Source organism: Tetranychus urticae, chromosome 2 (assembly GCF_039701765.1).
Source record: "Tetranychus urticae isolate SD_2017Ah chromosome 2, NJAU_TeUrti_SD_1.0, whole genome shotgun sequence".
Classification (NCBI taxonomy): domain Eukaryota; kingdom Metazoa; phylum Arthropoda; class Arachnida; order Trombidiformes; family Tetranychidae; genus Tetranychus; species Tetranychus urticae.
Window position 1 is genome coordinate 13979441 of NC_142959.1, and position 15941 is coordinate 13995381.

The following is a 15941-nucleotide window of genomic DNA, read 5'->3' on the forward strand; positions in this document are numbered from 1 at the left end:
AATTAATTTTAGTACCAATTTACGACACTGCTATTTTCAATCAGCACCGGTTTTCTGCTCACAACAGATGATCCCTCAAAAAATGTGATATTTCTCCTCACCAATGGTTGGTCAAAGTTGATAGTCTATTTTAATATAAATAACCCGATCTAATTAGGTAAATATTTTTTAAGCTCATTTAATTTATGTCTTGATTCTCACCTCGTCTTTGTTCCATTATTGTAGTGATATTCTAGAATCTAAAGATTATTTTCTGTGTTTCTATTTTATTTAGTGTTGATACTCTAGGTTCTCGTCTGGTGGAAAATTGACTAATTATGGACATCAGAGGAAAGCCGGATAATTCAGCTAACAGTGGAGGTGGCTCTGGTGGTGGTCCTTCTAATCGAAGAGGGAAAGATAATTCGATAGGTGAAATTTACGAGCCAAGAAAAGAAGGTCGAAGTCGTCGTGAAGAGAAGAGAGAGGAAAGAAGACGACGAGAACGAAGTAATGATCATAATCATAATCATCATCATCACCATCATCACCACCACCATCATCATCATCGGCGGTCATCAGCTTCACCGCCTTTATCACCTCGTGTTACTATTCTTAAACATTCGGAGACATCTTTTTCAAAAAGCAATTCAAGTCTCCATAATCAGCAGTCAAATACTGGTTAGTGAAATGCCTAACATGCCAGCAAACAGTCATTAAATTTTTAATTCAATTAGGTTACACTCTTATCCTATCCATCTAATTATCCTCTTTTTCTCTTTCTCTTGCTTTTCCCCATCTAGTGACATCAACCCCTCTTACCTCTGGTCCATCAACTCCGGTCCATCTGATACATTCCCAGGTAGTTAAAAGCTTCAATACCTTATACATTACAAGCTTTTCGATTAAGTTTCATTCGTATATCCGCATTTGTGCATGAATTAACTCTAGAATCACCAACAAGTGACTCAACATCAGTCAGTATCAACACTTTCCCAAGGTGGTAACAGTTTGAACCAAAATGCTGAAGAAACGATGACCGATATGATAGATGGTACTCCAATCATCATGAAAATCATCGATACTGATACTTGGTCATTTCTTGAACATCCTGCCGCTGATTTTCTTTTTGGTGACGCACAATCTTCAGGTTCTGGTGGGTTTACTGTAGTCAGTGCCGTAGGAATGCAAAGTGTTGGTAAATCGTCATTGCTCAATCGAATTGCGAGAGCAAATGTTTTCAAAACTCATAAAGATCCTAACAATTTGGATAATTTATTGAGACATATTACTCGCGGTGTTGATCTCCATGTTACACAGGAGAGATTTCTTCTATTAGATTCTCAGGTATGTATTGAAAATAAATCTCAAAGATCTGCATACTAATGTTTGATTTTATTTTCTTACTCAGCCATTAATGAGTGCCTCTTGTTTAGACGAATATATTAAAAATGGTTCTGGAGTTTCAAATTCTATCCCAGACTCGTCTGAACCCGAAACAAATGTCTTCATAACATCTTTGCAATTGTTATGTTTTCTTTTGGCTGTCTCAGATTATGTTATTATTGTAAACGATTGGACTATTGATATTAATTTGATCAAATTAATAGCGACGGCAATGATGATGGTGGGAAATGATACAAATCAAGCTGAGCTTATATTCCAAATACCTGAGATAAAAAGTGACGAAGAGAAGCAAAACTTACTTGCATCATTGCGATCGTTTCTAGGAAGCGAATGCTTTAATGTTAAAGAAATTATCGACGAAAATGACGCAACACCTAATTTGGTCAAGTTATTATCCCGCCCGACAATCCATGATGATGAACGAGGTACTTCACGCACATGTGAAAAATCATGGCTAATCAATGCGCAAAGATATTGGGAGAACTCGATTCGTAAATCAACAATATTCTCCGATTATGCTCGACTTATGCTCTGAGTAAGTTAATTTATTAATTACAAATGAAGTAGGTTTTCTTCAAGAGACTCATTCAGTCAGGCTCATCCTTTACTAAGCAGCAGACAACATTACACAGCCAGTATGCTACAGAACTAGGAAACTCGTGTGAAATTGTAATGTGATTCACAGGTGTATAATTCAAAGCCCGCTTCTAGAACAAATATCCACCTTGATCAAAAGATGGCTCTGTTTTTATCACTAAAGTGATCAACCGGTTTATTTGAAATAGTGAGGATTGCTTTCATGAGATTTCCATGCACTGTGACACAGTTGAGTCATGAAATGACCAGGTTGATTGTGCAGAAAATTCAGTAAGCGCCAAACTTTGTGCTGACTAAATGCATTCTAAGATTATTATGCTTTCTACCTGTTGCTTAACCTATCAAGCAATTCTGGTATTTTGCTGCCATTAGCTTTAGATTTCCAATGCATAGAAATCGTTTAGGCCTTCAGTAAAAATGGTTAAACCATAAAAGCCAGTTAAAGTTAATTAAGCCTTTATTTAACTTAGAAATTTTAGTCTTTTCAAATAATTTCCGAAAAGATATTATAGAATTGATTTAGTGAAGTTTAAATATATTTTAGTGAGTATAACTTGAGAAAAGCCTACTTCATCCATAAGCGTAACTAACATTGATTCAACTTTTCAAACCATGGGCAGACAAGAAAGAGGCACATTTCAATAGATAAGAATTGCTTCTGATACAACTTCCCTAGATAAAAAAAACAGTTGAACACTCGAAAATTTTTAAGAAAAATTAATTTCGACTACAAATTGTTTAACATCTATATTTATCTTACAACTTTATTTAAGGTATCGCTTTTTGGTTTGGACTTATCATCCCATTGGAAACGAAGTGAACAATTTAAAGGTTGGTATAATCATGACCAGGCAGTTATTAAAATATGGTGATTTAAGATGATGAGGTCAAGCTGGGTCCTCAAATTTGGTTAAATAGCTTTATGATGTTTGTACGGGCAATCAGAAAGCTAAATAACCAAAGATGAGGAAATCAGCAACGAGATAATAATTATATACAAATATATAAAAACAGTTAAAGAACGAACAATTGGTTGAATGGTTAAAACAAAAGAAATAATGGTTTTGATAAAAAAAAGCTATAGACTAATTGATAGGAAAAACGTTTAGAAATGAACAGGTAGAAAGATGATTGTGAGATGATGTGGTCGTTGATGACGATGAACATGATGAAGACAGAGGATGATGAGGATGATGATGATGATGAAGATGATGATATAGCAATTCGTTTGATTTTATTTTGCAATGGAACCTAGATGGGAGAGTGAAAAGCGAGAGAGTAAGAATGAGAAAGAGAGAGTAAGTGATAGGAAGAAAGAGATAAAGCTAGGCAAATATGTAACCAGAAAATATTGAAGTATCTATGGACTGAAGTCCGATACGAACTTGCTCGCTCACTCTCCTCTTTTTTCACTTTTTTATCTCTCTTTCTATCTGTTCTTTCTATCTGTTCTTTCCTACTTTCTTTTTCTCTTTCTAAAACCGGAGAAACCGGTTTATCCGCATAATCTTAAAGTTTGTCCTAAGGAGTTCATAGGGATGAGGAGAACGGGCTCTAGGATCTGGGCTTTAACCCAGATCAAACCAAGTCTACATTCTCCTCATCCCTATGAACCCCTTAGGACAAACTTTAGGATTATGCGGATAAACCGGTTTCTCCAGTTTTAGAAAGAGAAAAAGAAAGAGAGATACCAAGAACTGATAAAAGGAAAAACGCTCATTTTTGAAGTCTTTTCCCCATATTTGAAAAAGAAAGAGCAATAACCAAGTGCTTTGAAACTTGCCATAACCAAGCGACTCTTGTTTTAGAGCCCTCTGTTGGCTTATACACCGGTTTAAGCGTTGAGAGAGTGAGGTGAGACACAGGGATAGAAAGAGAGACAGAAAGAGAGACAGAAATGATAAAGTACGGTTACCACGTGACCTCATTGGTATTTTTCTATTGGATGAAATCAATCTGATAATGCTGTTGCTTTGCATCGGACTCCCGTCCACAGATACTTTTCAATATTTTTTTCTGGTTACATATTTGCCTAACTTCAGTTTGCTCTCTCTTTCTCACTCTTTACCTTCCTATCAATGACTTTCTCTCTCTCTCTCCCATCTAGTTACTTTTGCAAAAACGAGAATTGGTATTGCTATATCATCATCATCCTCTGTCTTCATCATGTTCATCGTCATCAACGACCACATCATCTCACAATCATCTTTCTACCTGTTCATTTCTAAACGTTTTTCCTATCAATTAGTCTATAGCTTTTTTTTATCAAAACCATTATTTCTTTTGTTTTAACCATTCAACCAATTGTTCGTTCTTTAACTGTTTTTATATATTTATATATAATTATTATCTCGTTGCTGATTTCCTCATCTTTGGTTATTTAGCTTTCTGATTGCCCGTACAAACATCATAAAGCTATTTAACCAAATTTGAGGACCCAGCTTGACCTCATCATCTTAAATCACCATATTTTAATAACTGCCTGGTCATGATTATACCAACCTTTAAATTGTTCAATTCGTTTCCAATGGGATGATAAGTCCAAACCAAAAAGCGATACCTTAAATAAAGTTGTAAGATAAATATAGATGTTAAACAATTTGTAGTCGAAATTAATTTTTCTTAAAAATTTTCGAGTGTTCAACTGTTTTTTTTTATCTAGGGAAGTTGTATCAGAAGCAATTCTTATCTATTGAAATGTGCCTCTTTCTTGTCTGCCCATGGTTTGAAAAGTTGAATCAATGTTAGTTATGCTTATGGATGAAGTAGGCTTTTCTCAAGTTATACTCACTAAAATATATTTAAACCTTACTAAATCAAATTCTATAATATCTTTTCGGAAATTATTTGAAAAGACTGAAATTTCAAAGTTAAATAAAGGCTTAAACTTTTGATAGTGTAAAGATGTAATTTTCCAAGGCCTGAGCAATTTCACTGAATTGAGAATCATAAAGATATTGACAATACGATACCAGAGTCTCTGGTAGTGCATTTGACGTAGTTAAGCATATCTGGTTATTGCTGTTTCTTTTGGACTAAGTCACCGTGCTTCTCCAGTGTCATCATTGCTTAGCAGATCTAATCCAGTTCTATACAAGTTGAACCGCAACATTCTTTTCAACTCTCTCTGCTCTCTTGTCATCATTTATCTTCTAGCTTTTGCCGGTCCCTTAATCCAATTATATGTAGTTGAACCCAGTTTGCAACTTAGGAAAGTAAAATCAATGTAAAATTTCAAAATTTTGCAACTTTAACGAAGTTCCAGCCAAGTAAATGTCAAAAATCGCACTATATCTCTATAATCTTATAGCAATTTCAACAATCATATGTTTAGAGTATTATAATGCATTATATTTCAACGATACAAATGTTTTTGCACATGAATTTCTAATTACAATCTATTTTCTTTTTTTCTTTTCATATTAATTGCACACAGGTGAATAATTATTCAAAGCGAATTGGTCCAAGTTTAATGCAACTAAACTTTGCTTCATATTACACTAATTTAATTTACGGTGGTGTTTTAACATCAAGAAAGAGTTGCACCATCAAAGATTGTTAATCTTTTGCTATAACTTGAAAATGCTCAATGCTTCTAAACTAACTGTATCTATGACTTGGTCTATGACTATGCATCTCAAAAAAGGTAAACTAGTTTAACCACTTTTATTGGTGTAAATTTACAAGTTTTTGGTTTATTCTTTTCAGGCTAAAGGAAACTAAGAGACGATTAAAGTTGAACAAGGAATGGATATGGAAAGGATATGAATGCAATAAGATGATAAAGCCAATGAAGAGAAATATTAACCGTATTGATTCTTCGGCTTTTTAAAGTTAACAGTGCAAACAATATTAATATAATGCGTCTCATCATTTGCACAACTTCTCTCCATCAAGCCTCCTTGATTCTAGTTGGTCTTGATGGCTTAAATTGATAGATGAAATCAAATTAGATTAACTTTATTAAAATGATTTCGATGAGTATTAGGAGGCCGCTCATTTCCATCTATCATGTGACCAGCGAAGAGCAACCTGTTGAAACTTAAAGTCTGAAAAAAATATTCAAATGGTGATAGGTAACAGGTGTCATGATATGCAACGTCATGGTACTTTTTATTACGAGACCCAGATTACATGATTTCAGACGAACTTTGAGAATGGCAAAAAATAGCTTTCCAATATCAGATAAGGACTTTGTAGTGAAACGAGTATAACTCCATAGGCCAAGAAAGGAATGTGACGAAAGGCAAAAATTTGAAATGAGACAGATAGGTGGCAGAATCCTCTGTAATATCTTGACCATAAAGCACGATTTGGGAAATTACTTGTTTTCCATAAGAAACAAATCCATTTATAATATTTGGATCTAGTTCCTTGTTAACTCTAACTCAATCCGGTGGTGTAGCAATTGATTTAGGCTCAATCAAATATTCACAGACATTTACGTCAAAAGTACAGGATTCTCTTGGCAAAGCCATAAATAATCTTCCATTATTGCAAACGCAGACTTGATAAACTCCTGGATCAGATTCCATACTTTTCAGAGGTATACCCAGTCTCAAGTTTTTTAACTCAATTTTATCGGAGTCCAAAATTATCTATTGATGGTGGGAAAAAATATCATGAGTATCAAGGATGCAAAGAAACAATCAACTCTAATTACACAAACCTTTCCTGATTTGGACATGAAGCGAGTATCTTTACGGCTGATGAGGTTCATACTCTTTCCTGAGTTTAGATTAACCTCAGTGGCAGCAGAAATTTGAACAGCTCTAGTCTTGGATTGTAACTCAAGATCATGGAAAGGATCGCTTAAAATCAATGGACTTTGAATGGAATTATTAAACTGGATCCCATAATCACCTGTGGAAGACAAAATAATAACGATAAATTATTTTTCACGATTTCACACTTTTCACTGGTCATCAAATTTCACCATTATACACCAACTTTGGATGACCAAACAAAACGATATCTTATCAAACTCACAACCAATCATTAAAATGCGATAAAAATAAAAGCAACAAAACAATGATTAGGCCTTTGGAAGTTGAGCTTCTGTTTAATGAAAGTTTTTCACTTCAATAATCATTATCGCTATGAAATTGGCACTTTGTTTACTCACTATTTATCCTTAATTTGGTTGAGTAGAGTGTCAGGGCAGAATCATTTACAGTGATTAAAGGTTTGTTATCTCGAGTTTTGATGGTCATTCCGTTAACCCAAGCGTTAATCGATCCATTTTTTAATGACAAAAGATTTACCAAGTTACCATCAGTTGATTTATCGCCAGTAGATTCAAGATCAAGATTCTCTGGAGCAATTATTCTTAAACTTGAATCCTAGAGAGTGTGAGAGAGTAAGAGGGAGAAGATGTTAAGATATTTTGTACTTTTATGGTTGCATTTAAAGTTAACTATAGATTTACAGCAATAAATCTCACAGTATTGTGTAAATAAATTGATTCTTACCTTTACTGATTTAATGTATCGCGCTGTTAGAGTGTCTCGAGCAAAAGCTTTACCATCAATAATGATACCATCATCAGTTAATATTATTTTACCAATCCGATCCTGATAAAATCAACGAGATTAAATGATTAATGTAACATGATGAAACTGTCAAGTAACGAAAGATAAATTAACGTGATTGGTTAGTTTAATCCATTGCATAAACATCAAGTTAAGCGCACAATTTGAAAAAATTCAACATTCACTTCAAAACTAATGTTAATCGTTTTTTGCTCAACAATCTAAGAGATAAATATAAAATAATATCAAACAACAAATTCAAAGTACAATTGCAAATTATAAAAATTGCCAAAATAAGCCGAAAATGGTTCCAAATGTATTTTAATCTGAATAAAATGTTGAAACTATTGGCAGAGATTTGTTTGCATTTAAAGCAATTTAGTGACAGAGCAAAAACTTTCAAGATTATCAACTTAAATTGGTCCTGTTTTTTGGACACGAGAATAAATCCAAATTGAAAGAATCACCAAAATTTATGAACAAAAATTATGTAAGTATTCCAACTACATTATTGTTATATTGAGCTTAAATTTTCTCATTTTTCCCTGATTTCCTTTATCGTCATCCATTTCATTAGCAATACTTAAGGTAAAATAAGCTCATGTTTTAGATGTTAAGAAATGGATAAAAGCTTGAACTGGAATATGAAAGAAAGAGGGAAAAATATGAAACTACGGAAGAGATTGTCTCTTAAAATATTAGAATTGAAATCCTATTATCTTTCACTCAATCATTTTTATCAATGGTTAAGCAGGGAATGAAAAAATATCATCAGAATCATCCAAGTTTTCATCTTGTTTCATCTTAAATTCAAATCTGTCTGCTTTTGACTTCAACAATAGAAGTGATGTTTTATATTTTATCACTTTTACGTTAATCTTTCATTCGGTCGAGCAAAATTGACTGATTCTGTTAACTTTAGTTGAATTTGACTTCAATCATTGATCATCGACAATCAATAATAAAAGACCAGTATTGATCTATAATGAAACAATTTAGATATGAATAGACGAATGGCGTTTTATTGTTATTTAACTTTGAAAGCAACTGTTTGTTTGGCTAACCTGTTGCAATTTGATTAATGGATAGAGTAATCAATTGGTGATTTAGATAGCTGATAGTAAATGATAAATAATGAGGCTGATTGACACGAAAATTGATTGAAAGGTTAAAGAGGGTGAAAAGACAGGAGACGAGATGAAAAATAATGAGATATCTTTTTAACGAAAGTGGTGTAGATCTTGAGAGGGAGGAAAAAAATTGAAAACTGGATGAAGATGTTGAAGAAAATGATTTAGCTAAGGAAAATGTGAATGGAAGATGATGATGATAAGAACTGGAAAAAAAGAGATTGAGTGGTGAAGATGGAGAGGAAATTAAATGGCGTTAATATGAGCCACAATTTGTCTGGTAATATGATGAGACGAGCAGACTAGCATAAGGTGAAAAAGTATCATCATCTATAGTAAGACCAATCATCCATCGTATAAGGGGTCAGTGATAATCTCTTTTCATTTCCAGTAAACATTGGGTTACTTATGTATTATGTACATAACATTTACAGAAAGGTAGATTCCCATTTATATTATAACTTTGATGTGTAATAGTTGAGATGGGTCCAGCTTAAGCCATTAATCTATCTGAAGCTTCAAGAAATATTCCTCAGGAATGAAGCAAGAAACTAATTTGATAGTCCATCATTATTTTCACGGATCTTATTCTGTTCTGATTTCATTGCAAGATTCCTTGTCCTCTTCCAAAAACATCACCATTCCATGGAGCTCACTTTAATAGCACGCATATAAGTAATGCAAATGGATTATCATTTGGCCTAATATTTGGCCTAATAGTTTTCATATTTAAAATCAATCCATTGGTAAACAAGTGAAAAAGGAGCAATCGAAACTAATGATTTGTTGGTAAAAAACATTGAACTGGATTATTAATGTTAAAACGATGGACAAGATACTCCTAATTGTTTGTTGGTTAAATGATCAACAGGCTTAAATAATTATTGCTTTAAAAAATGTAAACAAAAAAGAGTTAACGAGGATCAAATGATCTAAATCAAAGGATCAAGTGTTAAAAGATATTCAAGACTCGATCGTATCTTTAACCAGCAAAGGGCTCATTTCAAGGCGTTTTGTTTATAATTAAACTCCAATGGGTTGAACACTTTGTAAACTGTGTTATTTTTTTTGTTTAAACTTCAAGTCTACTGATTATTCAACAATTAAAATAGTTTAAAATATCCTATTGAAATGAAACAAACTATTTTCTTGAGGTAAGCTTTACATGTGATTATAAGATTGTTTATAAAATGTACAAATGGTTTATTAATCTGTTCAATTTGTTGATTGATTCAAGTGTTTCATATGAAAGCTAATTTCTTCAGGTGGTCAAATTTTACGGATCAAAATATAAAATGGAGATTCAGTTGATCCTTACCAATTGAAAATTGAGCAAACGAACTATCCAAATGGTTAAAGCAGCATTTATGATAACAAACAAGGATATAATGATGATTAAACCATAAAGAAATCTTCTTCTCCAACCGTAAATTCCTATGGTTATCAATCGTGTTGATGATGGCGGTGATGATTGTTCCCGGTTGTCAGTTTCACTTGATCTTTTGTTAAGCTGTTGTTGACTTATGGGATAACCAGAAAGATTACGATTACTATTTGATCGACCGCTGCTTCGTCTTGCGTCTTTTAGATGCACTGGTTCACCATCTGAACGTTTACTCCTCTGACTACGCCTTGGGAAGGTATCACCTTTGATTACTGGATAAGAGACAGATTTACCAATCATAAAACTAGTAGACATTGTGAAAAACTGTTTTATTTAACCAGATAATCAACCGATGTAGATCCAGTAAACAAAAAAGTGGACAAATTGTAAGTTTAACTATGGCTGGTAATTTTTATGTTGACATGATTGTTTAGAGGATGAAGCTAGCACAAATTGAGATGGCTGATCAACACGAACAGGTTATCATTTCTCTGACGGGAACAAAATAACTGTGTCTATTCAGTGTCAACAAACAAAGCCCTGCAAGAACTTATGCAGTCGCATTTACGAATCCCACCATTTTTGGCTCAACTCTCTTTTTTCATCGCCTTTAGTTTTTTCTAATTTTTAGTTGTTGCCAATTTATTTTTAAATCCAATTAGATGTGAAAGATATAACTAAACTCAGTTAACTAGTTAAACCAACTGACAAAATTTTTACAAGTTAATTGTCAGAAAATCAAACAATAACATTAAATCACGAGAATCTCTGAGTAATTCCCATAATCATATGTTTAGAGTAACATCATGCTTTAACATTTCTTGTACGAATTCAATATTTCCTAACAAAATTTTCTAATTCCAATTTATTTTATTTTTCTTTATATTAGTTAGTCAAAGATGAATGGTTATTCCAAATGAATTGGCCCAAGTTTCAATCAAACTAAACTTTGTTGGATTCTGTTCTTTATTTGCAAAACTGTGTCAATGTCTATGTCTATGACTAAATCATCACAAAAAAGGTAAACTATTATGGTATAACCACTTTATATTGGTGTAAATTTACAAGCTTTTGGTTTATTTTTTTCTTCTCAGGCTAAAGGAAACTAAGGGACGATTAAAGGTGAACAAGAAATGGCAATGAAAAAGGAGATGAATGCTGTAAGATGATGGAGCTGATGAAGAGAAACAAGTCGTAGAAGAGGAATACGGACTGTTACCACTTGGGAGAATGATATTGTCATGGTAATGATGTTACTGCTGTTGTTACTTTTGCCTGTTGTTATACCAGATGATGATGATGATGATGCTTTTTGCACATGGGAGTCATCATAGAACTCATTCTCGAGCCATTATGATCCACTTATCAGTAACCCTGTTCATCTATGCCTCATGCTATTTGAGTGACAATTTATTTCTTTCTCATCTTCGGTTTGCACTTTTGCTTTTATCAAATTTTACTCCTTTTTCGGTGTTACAGTCAACCAAGCAACTACCAAAGTTACAATAGACCACGAATAGCCTAAAGGAGCAATGCTGTTGTGAATTACTTTCCACTATTGATGAACTGAATGGATGGTCAGAGTAAAAAGGAGTTAACAATTTATTACCAATGTCAACCTTCATTCATTTCAACCAAAACCACAAACTTTCTGCTAAATACAGTGGATGGTCAAAGTGAGACACAATGGTGGACATTGATAAAATTTGAAAAAAAAATCTTGTTCCCAGCTTTTCTCCCATCATTAAATGATTGAAATGTGGCGGTAAAAGTTAGCTAAGAATTAATTGTTTTTAAAAAGGCGATGAAAACGATGTACAATAGATTATAATATTAATTGAATTTTTTATGCTCAGTTAATTAGGAACAAAAGAAGAGTAAACATGAAAACAGTTAACCATGTTAATTTAATTTATTTCTTCACTTTTCCTTTTTTTCACAGATTTTGAGATGAAATTAAAATATTGTTAGCCACAATGAACTGAATCAACATATTAACTTTGATAACCTTTAGTGGTTTGGCAACTACAAAAGACTTCATTAGCCAAAGAATCAGCATTTACATTGTAACTCCTGTATTATCTCAAGGTTTGATTATCCCTTTACATAGACTCTCTTTCATTTCATTGTTTTTCACCCGAAAAGCAAAACTATTAATATAATTAACATCTTCTATGGCAAGAATAACTTTAATTGTTCATCTTTGAATCGTATTTCATAAACCTCAAACTAACCTTTTGTCAATGCCACATTGTTTCCAATCTGATGGTGACAATACTGTTTTCAACCATATTATTACCAATGCGTGAATCAAACAGATAATATCAAAGACTAAAAAACAAGGTTGACTATACAAATTAAAACTAATTAGTTTTATTTTCATTTACAGATTTACTGTTGATGACTACTTCCAATGGCTAAAATCAATTCAGCCGATGCAAGTCTCCAAGATGGATCCATCTGAAGATAATTACTTGTTATTAAAAATGGCAAAAAAGCAACACATGAAGTCGCACTTTTTGAACCCACTTTCAACTACTGGATAATTATACGTTTGAAAAATAGTATGAAAACAAGGAAATATAATAACCCAGGCCCAGGTAATCTTAATAACAGTGAAATTATCAATGATTATCATGATAAACTAATGATATAACTTATCATCTTCATTTATTTATAGGCATCCCTAATGCTGTTGGAAATGTTATTGACTTTTTTTCATTTTTGCTGCTGCTCAAGAAAAGGAGAACAAAAAAGACAGAATTGAATGATGATAATTGTTAGATGAAAAGATGAAAATGGCAAAGACGTAGGCCCAGGCAATGATAAAGGATGAGATTGCAAGTTGTGATTCCATAAAGCAAGGCAAAGAAACGATGAGGATGCTTATCCCTATTACTGATGCTTTTTCTCTGTTCCTTCCCTCGTTACAATTACCAGTGACTTTGTTGATGCAGTTGATACATCAACCAGAAATCAGTCAACTGTGTTTTTCTCATTTCATTAATTGCATCTCCAAAGATCTCTGAGAAACGGTTCAACGCGTCCCTCACCCTTTCCCTCTATCCTCATCTTTCATCCACCTTCTTCACCTTTACCTTTTATTCCTCATTTTCTTTAATCTTCATCTTTTCTCATCTTCTCATTTCATTTGTTTCTCCATCTATTTCATTCTCATCCTCTTTGGCTAAATCATCATCTTGTTTGCCCTCAAATCATCGCCATCGTCAACTCAACAGACAACAACAACAAAAAAACACACAACAATATCATCATCTTACCTACGCTTTGAATTATCCTCTTCTCAGGACAATCAAATAATTGTTCATCTTCTTACTTCTACCAAGTCTTGCTTATTATTTCATCTTAATCATCTTTCAAGCCTTTCCTCTATATCATCACAAGTTCCTTTCATTGTTAACCTTTTCTCATCCACTTCACTCTCTTATTGACTCTCACCGATCAATTAATAGATATAAAACTAACATCAACTGCTCAACAAAACAAAAAGAGATTCAATAATTGATTACCTGTAATCACCCAAAGATGACAATATGATTTAGAGGATGAAATTGAAGCCTTTAAATTTAAAAACTTGTGGCTTAAGTGATCATTTTCACTCTTCACCTTTAACTTTACCACTTATGTAAAATTACACATCAATTGCCAACCTTAAGAAATGATAAATGATATTTTTTTCAAAACAAAAGCTAACCAATTCCCTGTAATAGTGTAAACTCACTCCTTTTTTTCAACTTAAATATTAATTCTCACCCATTTAAATGTATATATTTCCGATCAATTTCATAGTCACTCTCTCATTCATTTTACACTTTACCATTTTCACCCGTTTACTTAAACTGATCATTTATGCATATAATACAAGTAATATTATTGGGAGGGAAGAGATGAATTTATATCATGAAAATAAATAAGTACAACTCAATTTAAATAATATCTCGAGATCTCAAATAATCCTGCAACTTTAACCAATCATTTATTACCATTATTATGTTAAATAATCATATCAATAATATCACAAGAATCAAAAATGAAATAAAATAACTTTACCATGTCAAGAAGAGTGTTTATTATGTGAATAAAAAAGCGAGTATATTCATCAAAACTCTCACCAAATGAGAAGCTATATTCAAAATTGATACTATTTGAGTTTCTTTTTTTTTCATTATTATCATTATTGTTATCATTACACCATTATTCAGTAAAATAAATGTATTCATATAAATGTATTTATTATAAATAAATATTACCAATGAAATAAACTGGTAAATGGCTTTCAATGGGCAACTTTGTGTTCTTACCTTCAATGTTTAACTCTTTGACTTTTCCTTCCCATTTTAAATCGATAACATTGCAAATTAACTTGATCGAACAATCAATAGTCAATTATTTCAACTTGCGAATCAATTATCTTCACTGGTTTGATGTTAAGTCGGAGTGATAATTTGTTAATATTATTAGCAAACCTCTTTTTTTCATTTACATTTCTAATTATTACCAAACAATTGTTTAATAACATTCATTGTTAATCCATTTCTTATTAAACTTTTTGCTCCAGTAAATTGTAACAATCAAAGATTCTAAGATTGCATTTCAATGAAAATGATTAATTTCATTTTGCTTTCAAAGTACAATACAATTGCGAGTTTACATTTGAGGGTAAAAAATAGATTAGTTTTCCTTAACCTTTCATTATTTCATTTCCAAGTCCTTCAATCAATTGTGATCATTTCTTGATAAGACTGTCTATGGTATCGAGATATTCAATGTTCACCAATGATTAATAAATCATGCCAGATTAATGCTCATTAGAGATGTAACAAAAGTTGTAATTACACAAACCAATAAATATTGATATAGTCGAGTGAGGCTGATGAAAACAAATGCAATAACCACCGGTTAAAGAATACAGAATCTGAAAGAAGAAATGAAATCTTGTTTTAGTTCAATCACACAATAAAACATTAAGTTGTAAAGTATATTACAAGCTCAATTTGATTATTAATTGGATTAAAAGTTGATAAACAGTTGAAAATGATGCAAGAAAAGTAGACAATTTAAGGTCCATTTTATGTTTCCTATTATACTTTTTGGAAAGAAAGGAGAGCAAACCAGTTAAGTTAAAATTTATCTGATAATACTTTCTCTAAATCCTGTTAAATCCGGTGTAAGAGGATATTTTGAAGATGAAATAAGGTGATGAAGATGATGATGAAGACGATAATAATATTGATGAAAGTAAGCAACTCTTAAACACCAAGCACATAAGAATAAAGTTGATAATAACAAGGCAAAGCAACTGCAAAAAAAATTGGATTTAGACTTTTTTCAGTATTCTCAGTTTGTCTTACCCTAAATCTTCTGATAATGGTAACTGTGATGAAAAATTCACTCTTTTGTATCTTGCCAAAACTAATGTCCATCATTGTCACCCAAAAAGAAAATAAAAATAGATGAAATAATAACAAAAAAAAACTATTAAAATGCAAATTAACAATTAAGTTACAAAAAAAGATAAACCAATGTTTACATCATTGGACGTTCTCCCAGTTTAACCGGCAAATCTGAAGCGCGGTTAATTTAACTTTATTTACCGATCAAAATTAAAGCAACATTTATACAAAATAAAATCATTTACATATATTTTGACGTTCCCATGTTATTATTATACATTGGTTTGAGGTGAATGGGATAAAGAAGAGGATGAAAAAAGGATATTTTATTGATGGTTATTCCCGGTGATTAAGGTTCACTGATTATTGGATGAAGATGAAACATCAAGAAAAGGATTGTTTATGCATAAATATTGTTGTCGCTGTAATTGATGAAGTGAAAAAAGAGGTAAAAAGATGTAACATTAAAATGAGAATGAGGATAAACATTTTGGTTACT

At 32.2% G+C, this 15941-nt stretch overlaps 2 protein-coding genes and 3 long non-coding RNA genes across 9 annotated transcripts; 3 read left to right on the forward strand and 2 right to left on the reverse strand.

Moving 5' to 3' along the window:
* The first annotated feature begins 15 nt into the window (after window positions 1-15).
* LOC107364521 (uncharacterized) lies at window positions 16-5964 on the forward strand. 5 transcript variants are annotated; one of them, XR_016198544.1, is made up of 8 exons: window positions 16-157; window positions 275-660; window positions 783-841; window positions 931-1326; window positions 1391-1921; window positions 2757-2814; window positions 5420-5629; window positions 5692-5964. XR_016198544.1 is itself a non-coding variant. In XM_089267281.1 (6 exons), the coding sequence occupies exons 2-5, from the start codon at window positions 318-320 to the stop codon at window positions 1919-1921; spliced, it is 1329 nt and encodes a 442-aa protein (XP_089123407.1). In that variant the 5' UTR covers window positions 16-157; window positions 275-317; the 3' UTR covers window positions 4572-4624. The 5 variants fall into 5 exon arrangements, 1 of the variants encoding a protein (XP_089123407.1); XR_016198545.1 differs by lacking the exon at window positions 2757-2814 and adding an exon at window positions 4590-4726; XR_016198543.1 differs by lacking the exon at window positions 2757-2814.
* Window positions 5965-6056: 92 nt separating this feature from the next.
* Window positions 6057-10582, reverse strand: LOC107371479 (delta-sarcoglycan). The gene is made up of 5 exons (XM_025160997.2): window positions 9963-10582; window positions 7455-7556; window positions 7109-7325; window positions 6653-6846; window positions 6057-6581 (listed from the first exon to the last, which is right to left on the reverse strand). Exons 1-5 carry the CDS (start codon window positions 10341-10343, stop codon window positions 6372-6374), a joined length of 1104 nt encoding a protein of 367 aa, XP_025016765.2. The 5' UTR covers window positions 10344-10582; the 3' UTR covers window positions 6057-6371.
* Window positions 9662-10055, forward strand: LOC149093946 (uncharacterized). The gene is made up of 2 exons (XR_016198548.1): window positions 9662-9798; window positions 9882-10055. It is a non-coding gene; the product is annotated as an uncharacterized LOC149093946 (long non-coding RNA).
* Window positions 10583-10916: 334 nt separating the features above from the next.
* Window positions 10917-13977, forward strand: LOC112538924 (uncharacterized). The gene is made up of 6 exons (XR_003082370.2): window positions 10917-11049; window positions 11123-11272; window positions 11508-11843; window positions 11971-12116; window positions 12418-12628; window positions 12709-13977. It is a non-coding gene; the product is annotated as an uncharacterized LOC112538924 (long non-coding RNA).
* Window positions 13978-14646: 669 nt separating this feature from the next.
* Window positions 14647-15589, reverse strand: LOC107364577 (uncharacterized). Its single transcript, XR_003082372.2, has 3 exons — window positions 15401-15589; window positions 15035-15348; window positions 14647-14964 (listed from the first exon to the last, which is right to left on the reverse strand). It is a non-coding gene; the product is annotated as an uncharacterized LOC107364577 (long non-coding RNA).
* Window positions 15590-15941: the final 352 nt, after the last annotated feature.